The 12,803-nt window shown below is 54.9% G+C and overlaps 1 protein-coding gene across 1 annotated transcript; it reads right to left on the minus strand.

Annotated features, from left to right (window-relative positions):
* Positions 1-5,307: 5,307 nt before the first annotated feature.
* TMEM270 (transmembrane protein 270) lies at positions 5,308-7,534 on the minus strand (the record flags this gene model as incomplete). Its single annotated transcript, XM_084250145.1, has 3 exons — positions 5,308-5,586; positions 5,736-6,170; positions 7,463-7,534. 3 exons carry the CDS (start codon positions 7,532-7,534, stop codon positions 5,308-5,310), a joined length of 786 nt encoding a protein of 261 aa, XP_084106271.1.
* Positions 7,535-12,803: the final 5,269 nt, after the last annotated feature.

Consider the following 12,803-nt stretch of genomic DNA (forward strand, 5'->3'; position numbering starts at 1 on the left):
CCAGGGAAAGCAGAGGATCCAGCCCCTCAAACCACAGGTATCTTCAGGAGGATGGGGTGCTCTGGGGCCATTGCATACCTCTTCCCACCCTCACACAGACGCTGTCAGCCCCATATCATTAGGCAACTTGGACAGCCTTGACCGAGCAGTGGGAGGAGGGGCTGCCATGACCTTCAAGGTCCCCAGGGTAGGGAGAAATGGTCCAGCCCTAGAAGAATCTTGAAAGAGGCAGCCTTACCCTGGGAGCCTCCCATGCAACCTCCCCCTACTCCAGATGATGCTATTGCACCTGAGAATTGGGGGGCAGGAACCCAAATAGGCAGAAGACTGGGGCCAACCACCTAGACACTCGGTCACCAAGCTGAAGTTTACTGTGCGAGTCCCTTACCACCCTGGTGTCCCACAATTTCTGGGGGGCATCTTCTCATAGATGGGCAGTTCCCAGAGATGCCAGCTCTGTCTAGAGTCACACAGCCAGGTCAGCCAAGGCTGGAGGGATGTCAGGTCCCAGCCCCTGGCCCAGACTTGGTCTCCAACTGGGGGCTCTGCAGGCTGGTAGTTGAACTGTTGTTGGGGGCGAGGGAAAGCCCAGAGGAGCTGCCCTCCCTCCCCATACAGTGCATCTGCCCCAGATGTAGGAGGGCTGCCCCAGGAGCCTAGAGACCTCGACAGCAAACCCTCCCACCACCCAGGGGTCTCCAGCCTAGGGAACCAACCAAAAGTCTCCAGCAGCCCCTTCTCAATGTCAGGAGCTGCCAGAGGTCAGCTCCTCCAGACCTGAGCAGGACAGAGTTCAGGGATGAGACCAAGGGCAGGACCTCAGGAATGCCCCACATTCTCTAAGCTTCATCCTCATGTCTGTGCCGTGGCCCAGCAATCCTCTCAACCAGGAGGGCATGTGGCTGCAGCAGGCAGACGTCAGAGGTCAGACTGCCTGGCCATGGGTAGCTGCCAGGAGGCCTAGCTTAGAAGAGGCCTTTGGGTGCAAAGCAGCCCCTGGGCCCCAGTTGAGGGAAGGGGTGAACAGGAACAGCCACCCTCTGCGGCTGCTGGGCATCCCACAAGCTCCCGCCAGGCCTGTTCTGGCACAGCAGCCCAGGAGATGGACTGCAGGACCCGCACTGTCTGGCCTGGGTGGGGAGGCTGGCTGGGGGAGTGGGCTGAGGCGAGAAACACTAATAGGTTATGTCAGGCAAGTGCTCTGGGGAGGGGGCCACGCCTCTCAGCTCTGGCAGCCCCACCTGAGGCCCTGCCCAAAGCTGGGGCCTGGAGAGAGATACTGGCTGGGTTCAGAGTGCAGCGTGAGGGCGGGGAGGGGGCTGCTGGCCGGAGCAGGGAAGCCTCCTTCAGCCATGAAGGCCGAGAAGGCAGGACAGGGGTGAGTCCCACCGCCCTCACCCCACTGGGTCTCTGTTGGGTAGCAAACAGATCCCCACCACGGGGGTCCCATGTGGAGCAGCTACAGGGTCTACCCAAGCATACATGTAGCTCAGTTGGGTGGGGAGCAGAGCCCCAGGGAACACCCTCAACCTCTCTTCCTTCTCTGCCCAGACCCCCTTCCCAAGATCCCAGGATCCTATCCCCAAGTCAGGGGACCCTGATTTCTCACCCTACACCTGGGGTCTCCCCCATTCTCTGAGCCTCACTGTGACAGCCCCTCCTGTCTGTCCTGGAGTTAGCATGGGGTCTGGCGCTGGGGGAGAGGGAGAGATGTGAAAATGCCCCCATCCCAGGGTTGTGAGCTGAGGGCGAGGTGAGGTAGAGGTGGGCTCTAGGCAAGAGGGTCAGTGAAAGGCCAGGGACTGGGGCCGGGACTGAGGAGGGGGCCCCTCGCAACTGTGGTGGGGCGGCCAGGGCCTGTGTGTCTTGGCCGAGTGGGACCCCTGGGCCGCCAGGTATGTAACAATTCCAGCCATTTCCTGCCCTATTAATGAGAAAGGGGCTGATATAAATACACGCTCAGCATAAATAAATACAGGCCAGGCCCGGGACTGCATAGCAGACAGATTGCGTGGAGCTGCTGGCCAGCCCGCCAGCCAGCTCCCCCCACCCTGCCCGTGGCCCCCCCACCGCCCCCCACTTGTTTTCCTCCAGCAGTCCAGGGGCCCTCCACACTCACAGTCCTGAGACAGACTGATTGACTGCCCTCACCCTCGGCCTCAGGACAGGGTCTCTAGAGCCCCCTGAGAAGGCTCAGCCCTGGGAGAGAGAACTGAGGTTCCCAGCACCATGCCCAGGGCAGGCACTGCCGACACGCAGACCCATGACACCCCTGTGACGACTGGGGTGCTGAGGTGCTGTTCACAGGGAATCTGAGGTTCACAGGATTGAAGAACTTACCCAAGGTCACACAGTCAGGAAGTTGTGGGTCCAGGGGTCAAATCCAAGGTTTTCTGACCCCGCCACAGTTCCTAGTCTGCTGAGTTCAAGAGGCAGCTAAAGGCAGATCCTTGCCCTCCTGTCTTTCTCCCAAGTCTCAGTCCCAGGATACCAGACCCTTGGAGAGTTAAGTTCAAAGCCTGGAGACTTAAACTTCAAAAAGCCAGGTCTTGGTAAAGACCCTGTCTATTCCTTCCAGGCCGAGATCGCCTCGTAACGTGGGCATTCAGGACATTGGGGCCCATCGAATGCTGACTGTCTCATTGGGGGGTCACATAATCATCCCATGTAGCACACACACAGAAACTGAGACCCAGAGGGGACAGAGCCTCATCCATAATCACAGAGAGAGATAGGTCAGTCACAGAACCAGAGTGTCTGCGCCCAGTCCTGGCCTTCTTGGGTCTTGAACTCATGGTGAGAGACCCATCACCTCTCACACACCTCCCCTGCTCAGTCCTGCCCCACCTCCCCAGCCTGGACACCTCCTGGGTGCACTCAGGTGCCCCACAATCCAGCCTGGGGCCCTTCCAGGGCGCAGATCAGCAACAGCAGCAAGGGAAACCAGGTCCAGTGAAGGTAGAAGCCCAACAAAGGGCACATCTAGAGTGAGCATCCAGTGAGCTTCCCCTGCGCTGCTGTGTATTCCTCTCTTTCAGGCCCACTTCAAAGGACCCTTCCTACAGGAAGCCTTCCCAGCTACCCCAGCCCAAAGGAACTACTCCTGGTCTGTTTCCAGCCCTACCCTGCCTCCAAGCATTTGAGGGCTCCTCTCACCAGTGTGTCTTGTGAGTGAGCATTTAGCCCAAGGCATAACCACAAAGAGTGTTCCTTACAAAGTTCCTCACGTGGGAAGTAGGGGCTATGCCTTTTCAAAACTACAGTCTCCCTACCACCAGCAGTCAGCAATTTGGGAACCAACTGTTTGGGTACTCTCAGGAAAGTAGGGTCCTAAGCCCAGCTGTCTCCTGGCCCCACCCCATCACCCAGGTCTAGGCTCTCTCCCTTGAAGTCTGGACCAGTGACCTCTTTGCCCCATCTCCGGTCCTTGTGCCTTCTTCCTGGGTTCACCCAGTCATGTAAGGTCTCCACCCCAGGTCCCGGGGATGTGGCAGGTGAGGTGGGACAGCATGTGGAGGGTCAGAGAGGAGCAAGTTGGACAGAGCACTCGGAACCTCTTCCTATATGCGTGCCACCCTTGGGCTTGGGAGGGTGATTCTGTGAGAGAATGATCCTTTCCTAGAATCATTCGCCTAAGGGCAATGTCTGGGTCTGGCCCACTGCAACCTCAGCTTGCATGGCTGCCACATCAGCTGCTCCCTCAGCAGTGCTCTGGGGATTGAGACATGAGGGGTTTCCCTCTCCCTGGAGGAGATGGATGGATGGATGGATGGGTGGGTGGATGGACAGACGGATGAAAGGATGGACAGACAGATGGACAGGCGGGTGGATGGATGGATGGATGGATGGATGGATGGATGGATGGATGGACAGATGGATGGGTGGGTGGATAGATAGATGGGTGGATGGATGGATGGATGGATGGATGGATGGATGGATGGATGGATGGGCGGATGGATGGGTGGGTCTGTGGATGGATTTTTGGTAAGTGGGTAGATACTGACAGATGGGTAGATGGGTGGGTGCATAAGCTGAGGTGAGGAAGGGAGGAGGGGGGTAGATGGGTGAACGGATGGATGGATGGATGGATGGATGGATGGATGGATGGATGGATGGATGGGTGAATAGTGAGTAGATGGATGGGATGGGTGGGAAAGTGAATAGTTACATGTGAAAATGAATGGATGGGCTTCCTACAGACTGACTCAGAAGTAAATTCTCAAAAGTATTTTCTAAATCTCTGAAAAGTGAGGCCCTGGCACCCCCCAGAGGCCACAGTCTCTAACTACCCTAAAGCCCTGGGCACCAACAATTCTGAGAACCAGGGGCATGGATCCAGAGACTGCAGCGGGGGAGGGGCCTCCCTGGTGGCACTACTGCAGCAGAGTTCAATCCCTGGTCAGGTAGGTGACTCACATGGTGCAGCAGACCTCTCCTGTCTCCCCCACTGCTCCCCTCAGCAGTGTATTTCAGTCAATCCACCTATTCTGCTCCCCACTCTGTCTCTGATGAATCCTCTCATGTCCCACACCTCTGGCCTGCATCCCAGCTCTTGTATGCATAAATAAATAAATCTTAAAAAAAAAAAAAAAAAACAGGGCCTCCCCTGTGATGCAAAGGGTTGAGCGCAGCGCTATGAAGCTATCCGCAACTTCTGCAGCACCAGTTCGATTCCCAGCCAGCCAGGGAGATTCCACATGGCGCAGCAGACCTCTCCTGCCACCCGCTGCTCCCCTCAGCAGTGTATTTCGGTCATTCTGCCTGTTCTGCTCCCTGCTCTGTCTCTGGTGAATTCTCTCACCCTCCCACGTCTCTGGACTGTACCCCGGTGCTTGTATAAATAAATCTTTTAAAAAAAACAAAACAAAACAGAGGATTGTAGGGGATCTATGAAAAAAAAATTAGGGTCCAGTACTGGTTCTTCCCCTGACTTATTCCATGACCTTGGGAATATTCAACCTCCCAAGGCTGCTCGATTTTCTCATCTGGAAAAGAGTTCATCAAACCTGCTGCCTGTGCTGCTATGAGATTAAATAAAACTATAGCTATAAAGTGTCTGAGATGGCTGTTACCTGGCACTTATCAGGTGTTCATAGAATGTGATTTCTTCCCAGGGGCAGCCCTAGGGCACACACACCCATGCATGAACACACATGCACACAGATGGACACATACACATATGCCGTCACACGTGCACGCACATGCACATGCACATACACATACACTCACACCTCAGCCCAGCAGGGAAGAGGGATGGAGAATGAGACCCAAGCCAGGCCAGACATGGAGAGGCAGATGGGGACATATTTATTCTCCAAAGGTCCCATGCTGTGTTAGGACCTGCTCAGCCTCAGGGGCTGAGGGCTCCGAGAGTGAGGAGGCATCCTGGGGCTCAGCCTCCTGATCCTGGGCCAGCTGGGCCGTGTGCTCAAAGGCAGTCTGCAGAAGGTGAGAGGCAAGGCAGGTGGCCCAGGTGACGAGATAGGCCAGGTGCCAGGAGGTAAGCACAGTGGTGCTCTCCACCCACCAGTATAGGTGCTTCAGCAGCACCAGCAGCTCTAGTACCACACGATTCTCCAGCAGGACCTGGGGCCGGCAAGCAGACAGACAGAGGCTGCACCGCCTGGGAACTGGGGCCCGCCCCCACTCCATCATCTGATCCCCCCAGTCTGGCCCTGGCCAAGCCCACGTCCAGACCTGCCCTCACCTGGCCAGCCTGGGCCCAGGCCACCCACCTTGCAGGGCAGCCAGCCCAGGCTATAGCGATGGGCTTTCCGGCACAGTCTCCAGGCCAGCAGCAGCAGCAGCAAGGCCGCCAGCATCAGGCTGTGCAGACACGACAGAAGCAGGTCTGTCCATGTAGCCTCGGACAGCCCCAGCCACCCCGAGGCACCAGGCCGCTGCGGGGCCAGGCCCAGGGCCCTAGCACAGCCCAACACGGCTGCCCACACCAGCCTCAGCCCCTGCAGTAGCAGCCACAAAGGGACCTCGATCAGCATCAGCCCAGCCCGGAGAGCCCGGCCCACAGGGCAGGCTGAGAGCCCCGGGGCTGGGTGGGACTGGCAGCCACAGGACCCCTGGGCCTCCTGGGCCAACCCCGACAGCCAGTGGTTGAAGAGGATGATTTTCAGGAGCAGGAAATTGTAGAGATGGACCCGGTTCTGGACCAGCTGCAGGAAGAGGAAGAGGCACTTGTCAACATCACCCCCCACTGGGACAGTTTTCCTGTGGGGCAAGCTGGCTGCAGACTGCAGGGGCTGCCTCTTCTCCAGGTCTGTTTCCCCCCCACAATGGTCTTTCTCTGTCCTATTCTCAGGACTCCATTCTTAAGAAGAGGGAGCTTCAGAAGGCATTTCATATTATTTGGGGGTTCCTTTCCTTTGGTTTTAAATGATGCTTAACGGTACTCCAGTCCAAAGGAGGCTGATTTATCATCATCATCATCATCATCATCATCATCATCATCATCATCATCATCTAAGGAGTGACCACCCCCTCATCCCTCTAATCCTGTAGGATTTGAATCCAATTCTCCCAAGAATCAGGGCTTTCCCCCACCCCAGCTCTTAGTGTCCCAAGGGCAGCTGGGGCAAAAGCAGCACCACTAGGGGCAGAGGTGGGATTAACAACTGACCAATTGAGAGGGGTGAACACCAGGGAGGGACCCCCGATGCCAGGTTTCTGTCTTGAGTGACAGGGTGGATAATGAGCCTCCCCGCGCTGGGAGAGGAGGAGGTGGCAGACGAGGTGATACACCAGAAAGCTCCACTTGAGTCTGTCAGCTGGAGCCTTCAGGCTTGGGTATGGAAGGCAAGTAGCCCCCTGGGGTTGGCTGTGCAATGCCCCCCATGGGCTGGATCAGCAGAGCCGAGACAGTAGAGGTGCTGGAAAGGCAGGGGCCCTGAGGGGCCAAGTAGGAGCGAGGCTGGGATGGAGTTAGGAAGAACAGGGGCTGGTCCCCTGCTCACAGCGTTGAGATCAGAGAGGAGAGAAACTTAGCATACCCCACATGGTCCCACAAGACTGGTTATGGAAGAGGAAACAGCTCAGAGAGGTGGAGTCATTTGCCCAAAATCACACAGCTAAAGAGTAGAAAAGTCAAGATTCAAACCCTACTGCATCTCTCTCTACCAGACCGTGTTCTTTCTCCTCCTATGCCACGGCCGCAGTTCCAGGGAACCCTCTTCTCATAACTAGGCCCACTGCCGAGCTGCGTTTTGGAAATGTGGCCCCAATCTTTAGCACTTACCTATCTTTAAATGACAGATGGGACAGGTGCTTAACCCACAGTGACCCCCCGCCCCCAGAATAAAGCCCAGGGCCTTGGTGCGGGAAGCTGGCAGGAGGTGGGCAGTCACCCAGTTCCACTGGTGGGGACAGAGTGGTGGGTCCAGCAGCTTGGACATAGCTGTGAAGGACCAGGAGTGTGGTCTCTGCCCCACTGCCCCCCAATCCTCCTCACCAGCACTGAGAGTTTTGCTACCAGCAGCAGAAACCCCAAGAGGCCAGATCTGACCAGAGGGACGGCCTCCATGTCTGGGCCTCCCTCCCCTCCCCCAGCTGGGAGAGGCAGGGTGACCTCACAGATACTGCAGGGTGGGGGCTAAGTTACCATGGGGACCTAGTTGCCCAAGAGACCCCTCCTTACCTGCCTGCTTCCCTGTACAAAAAATGGGGTGTCTTCCATGTCCTGTCCCTTCCTGGTTGGAGACTGGTCCTAGGGACATCAAGTCTACCAGCCTCCCACCTGTCAAGCAGGAGGAGCCCGAGGAGCCTGCAGCTAGCAGCTGGACTGGCAGGTGTAGGGGTGAGACAGAGGGTGTTCGGTGCCATCCTGCCCCACTCCTTGCCAGCTCCCAAAGGAGCAAAAGCTATTGATGAGTTGAAACCTTTGTCCCTAGCCCACAGGTGACACCATGTTTGGAGGCTGACAGAAGCCTCTGCTGCCCAACCCTGAGAGTCCAGCCAAGTCCCTTCCCCACTGGCTCTTGCATTTTGTTAAAAAGTTGGTCCCCTGTCACAAGGCAGAGGACCACGGCGTGACCTTAGCCTCACATCTTAGTGACTTCCCAGTGGGTCCTGACAGGAGGTCAGAGGGCGGGGAGAGAAGGCCTAGAGCATCTGGACAAAGGCAGCTTCTGAGGGAAGGAGGGCAATTTGCTGCGCTAACCCCCTCGGGGCCTTGAGAGGCCACAGGCTGCCTGGAGCACCGTGGAGAGGTGGCCGGAGCCGTGTGTGTCGGGTCAAAGGCCGTGAACTCTAGAATTCAGAATCTGGGTCACAGCGTTTCCCACATGGCTCTCCTGTCTGGGTGCTAGCAGAGGGCCCAGGAGGCTTTCACCCCTTTCAGAAATGGATACACTTCCACAGCACACCCTCTGTGGACAGGTCGCTGTCAGTGCAGGGTTCGGCAAGGAGAAGACCCCTCTGGGCAGACTGGAAAGAGGGCTGTCTCCCACGGACTTGCAGACGGAATGATTTCGGTCCTCACCCACTGCCTCGACCAGGCACCCTTGTCCAGCATACAACCTGCCCAACTGCACATGGCAGCCTGCCATGTCCCTGGAGTGTCAAGCATGACCTTTGCCCAGGGTAGTCCTGTGCAACCTCCCCTTGTCCCCACCCCCCACAAAAGCCGGGGTTTGGGGGGTGGAGCTTGTGAAGTCCCTTCCCTCTGCCCTTGCCCCTCCCACCCATCCTCTATGTCTCCGGCACTGCATAGCACAGGGCACCATGAGGGTGCCGACACCTCCTTGAGGTGAGTTTTGAAAGACAGGAAGGAATCTTCCAGAAAAGAAAGTGAAATGGTGGGTGATGCCAGGCAAAAAGGAACAGCATGACTCAAACAATTCAGTATTACTGCAACACAAAGTGGGGCGTGGGAAGAGCACAGGTGGGTGGTAAGGTCAGCAAGGGAACGGGGTCACGGGATGTTTCGTAAAACCACAGGCGCTGGCCCTGTGGAGCAGGGGTTAAGTTTCAGCACTACCAAGCTATTGCCAGCCACTGGGCATCAGTTCAATCCCCGGCCAGGGAGCTGACCCACACAAGGCGTGGCAGACCTCCTGTCTCCCCCGCTGCTCCCCTCAGCAGTGTATTTCAGTCGATCTGCCTGTTCTATTCCCCACTCTGTCTCTGGTGAATCCTCTCACCTTCCACACTCTGGCCTGTACCCCAGTTCTTGTATGCATAAATAAATAAATAAAAATAAATCTTTAAAAAAGAATAAACCACAGGGCCACTGGAGAACTGAAGCGGCAATGCCCCTGGAGATCACGGTGGGTTTTTAAGTTGTCCCTACAGTTGCATGAGGAAGCTAGACTGGGGGATGGGGAGCGGGAATAAGGGATCTGGAGGGATCCACTAGGAACCCACAATAAGCCCTCCAGGCACAAGAGGCTGGGAGCCTGGACTTGGGACTGTGATTCTGGAAATGACAAGAAGGGGACAAATTGCTAGAAATGTGCAGAATGTGCAGCTGTCAAAACTATGAAAGGTCTACAACTACCCTACTTGCACAGCAACTAGCCAGCTGGCCAGAGTTTCTTGGAGGCCACAAGTCTCCTGGATCAGAAATACGGATAATTTATTACTCCTTACACCAGCAGGAAGCCAGAGCATAAGTGGCTTGCATTGGTTCCTTGAGTCTCAAATCCCACCGGGTGATATAAAGAGGGCCAGAGGGTTACAGAAGAGAAATGCTGCGCTTAGGGAACCCAAATCTTTTACAATAGGCAGTAAGCCCATCTGCCCTTTGCTGTTGAGAGACAGTTATCACCATCGCGTTGGAACATGCCTGCGCTTGACTCCAGGGGGAGACACTATCCATATCAGGGGGAAGCCTCGGAGGGACCGTCCAGAACAAAGAACAGTTCGCTCAGGTGCAGACATACGAAAGACCTGCGGAGAATTTTCTCCCAAAAGAGGAAGAAACTAAAGCAAGGCAGGGGCCAGAGACCCCCCTCAGAAGACTAGGGTGGTGATGCTGCCTGGTTGGGGGAAGGGAGCTAGCTGGTGGGGGCTGAAACTAGGATTGCAATTTATTTCCCTCCTCTCTTTTCTCCCTTATTTCGTTTGCCCCCCCCCCCACCATCTCCTGACAGCACTATACCCAGAATTCAACTGTCACTTAGTCTGAGTTGATAATCCTCCACCTCTTGTTGACCAAACTCCCTGGAGCCTGTGGTGTAGGCAGGAGCTGGAGAGTCACAGAGACCTCACTCTGTCTCACTGCCCAGGGTACCTCTCCAGCCCCATTAGGATGCCGCACCCGTGTTCTCTCAGCTTCGATCAGCTGCCCCCACCCCACCAGAGCCCTCATCTTGGTCCCCAAGCTAGATTTCAACAAGATTTCTGGCTCTGTGGCTACCCAGACCACAGAGGGACTCACAGGCTGGAAGTCTAGTGACAGATTAGAGGTCTTCCTGAAGAGTGAAATCAACTCAAGACCTCCCCCTAACTAGCAGCCCCAACCTCGCGCAGTCCCAGGGGCCAGAAACTTGATACACCCCCTCATATGAAACCATGAATCCTGTTCACTAAGGTGTCCCATGTCTAAAATAGTGCTGGGTGCATAGTGGAAGCTCCATAAATATTTATCCAATGAATTAATGATCCCTATCTGCCCAGTTTGGCAGGAGGGCAGCAGGAACTGCTGCGGGAAGCCCCCGACCCCCTTCTCTTTACTACCCAACACCTAGGTTCTAGGGCATAGAGGTGCTACCTCCCTACCCTGGCGCCATCCTGTTCTTAAGGTAGCAGGGAGGACCAGACGGGATAACCCAATTATCGGTGGTCTCTGCTCTCCCCAACGCCAGGGGCGCAATTCCCCGCCCCTTCTCTGCGGAGAATCCCCTCTCCAGCCCCGCCTAGACGTGCCCCGCGCACCAGAGCTCTCAGGTGCGCGCTTCCACGGGTGCGGGGACGCAGCGCCACCGCCAGGGGGCAGCAGACACCGGCGAGCGAGGGCCGGAGCACCTGTGCGCTCTGAGCAAATTGGTGGAAAAGTTTTTAGTTGCTTGTTTTGTCGTCTTCTCAACCCGGGAGGCCAGTTTCCCTGGGACAACAGTGTTGTGGGAGGCCAGTTTGCCTGGGACGACAATGTTGTGTGCCGAGGAGCTCGCCGAATGCAGGTCCGTCAGGTCTGAGTTGCTGGAGGCAAAAACCACTGAGAAAGCTTTGGGTGAGAACCAATATTCTCCCTTCTTTACATGTTCCAAGGTTAAAATTTCACTGTTTTTCAAATCTTCATCTTTTTCCAGAAGTACACACACACAAAAAAAAAAAATGGTAAGTATGCCTTCGTGCTTACTGGACCTTACATTTTCTTACTAAAATGACTTTATTGAAGTCACTGAAATGCAGAAGTGATTAAAAACAGACTGAATTTATCCTGGTCAGGGGAAAAGATTTCCAAGTTAGACAGATTTGGCTTTGAACTGACCTCTAGAAATGAAAATCTATCCCCACGCCCCCCACCCCTTATCCCCTATTCCTGCCCCCACCCCAACTTTCCTCACCTATAAATCTGGGATGTACTTTGTGGAATCTGTTAGGTGCAGAGTGGGTAGGAGTAGGTTTAATGTGCTTGTGGGGTGCCTTCAGCAGTACCGGGTCCCACACCAAAGCTTGGGGGCTGGTGGGTAAGTGAAGTCAGCATTTGTGGTTGAACAGGAACTCAAGAATTTTTTAAAACAAAATAAGCTACAGGCAAGATTGCTTTAAAATATGTGCAAATTTGCAAAACAACAGTAACCTCCCCGCACAATTTTTATTGATTCATAAAGTAATGTGAGGAAATATTAAGTTCAACGAAACTGCTTTCAGGTAATTCATGAGCCCAAGATTAGACCTTGAAGTTTTTTGAAATAAAAAAAAAAAATCAATAAAAACTGCCAACTCTAAAGAAGGATCATTGCTACCTTGAAATTAATTTTTAAAGTGTTTAACACATAATAAAAATGCTTTGAGGATTATAAAAGAGGATATAAAGTTGCCAAACCATCCCATTATTGGAAAACATTATTCCCTCCCTTAATAAGAGTTTGGATAAATGGACCAGAAATGCATAAATGCCAGCCACCAGCAAGATACAAAAATCACCAACATATGAAAAGACAGCAATGAAGAAAAAATTTTCGGCATTCGTTGTCTCCTGCAGGCTCACCTAGCCCTCTCTCTAAGATATTCTCCCCAGCCCCACCCACCCCCATCCTCAACCTCTGCTTCTGTACTTGCTCTTTTCTCTACCAGCCTCTTGTGTCCTACAGAAACTGCCCCTCCATCCTGGGCCTCCCTGGTGGCGCAGGAGTTTGAGCGCAGCACTGTGAAGCTGTCCACAGCCTCTACAGCACCGATTTGATTCCCAGCTGGCCAGGGAGATACCCACATGGCATGGCAGACCTCTCCTGTCTCACCCACTGCTCCCCTCAGCGGTGTATTTCGTCAGTCTACCTGTTCTGTTCCCCACTTTGTCTCTGGTGAATCCTCTCACCCTCCCGCACCTCTGGCCTGTACCCCAGTTCTTTTTTTTTTTTTAAAGATTTATTTATTTATTTATACAAGCACTGGGTACAGTCAGAAGCGCGGGAGGGTGAGAGAATTCACCAGAGCCAGAGCGGGGAGCAGAGCAGGCAGAAGGACCGAAGTACACTGTTGAGGGGAGCAGCGGGCGGCAGGAGAGGTCTGCGCGCCATGCGGGACCCTCCCTGGTGGCCGGGGAGCAGCCGGGTTTTGAACCAGCGCTGCAGAGGCTGCGGGCAGCTTTGCAACCCTGCGCTCAACTGCTGCGCCACAGGGGAGGC

Source organism: Talpa europaea (genome assembly GCF_964194135.1).
Source record: "Talpa europaea genome assembly, chromosome: 12".
NCBI lineage: Eukaryota > Metazoa > Chordata > Mammalia > Eulipotyphla > Talpidae > Talpa > Talpa europaea.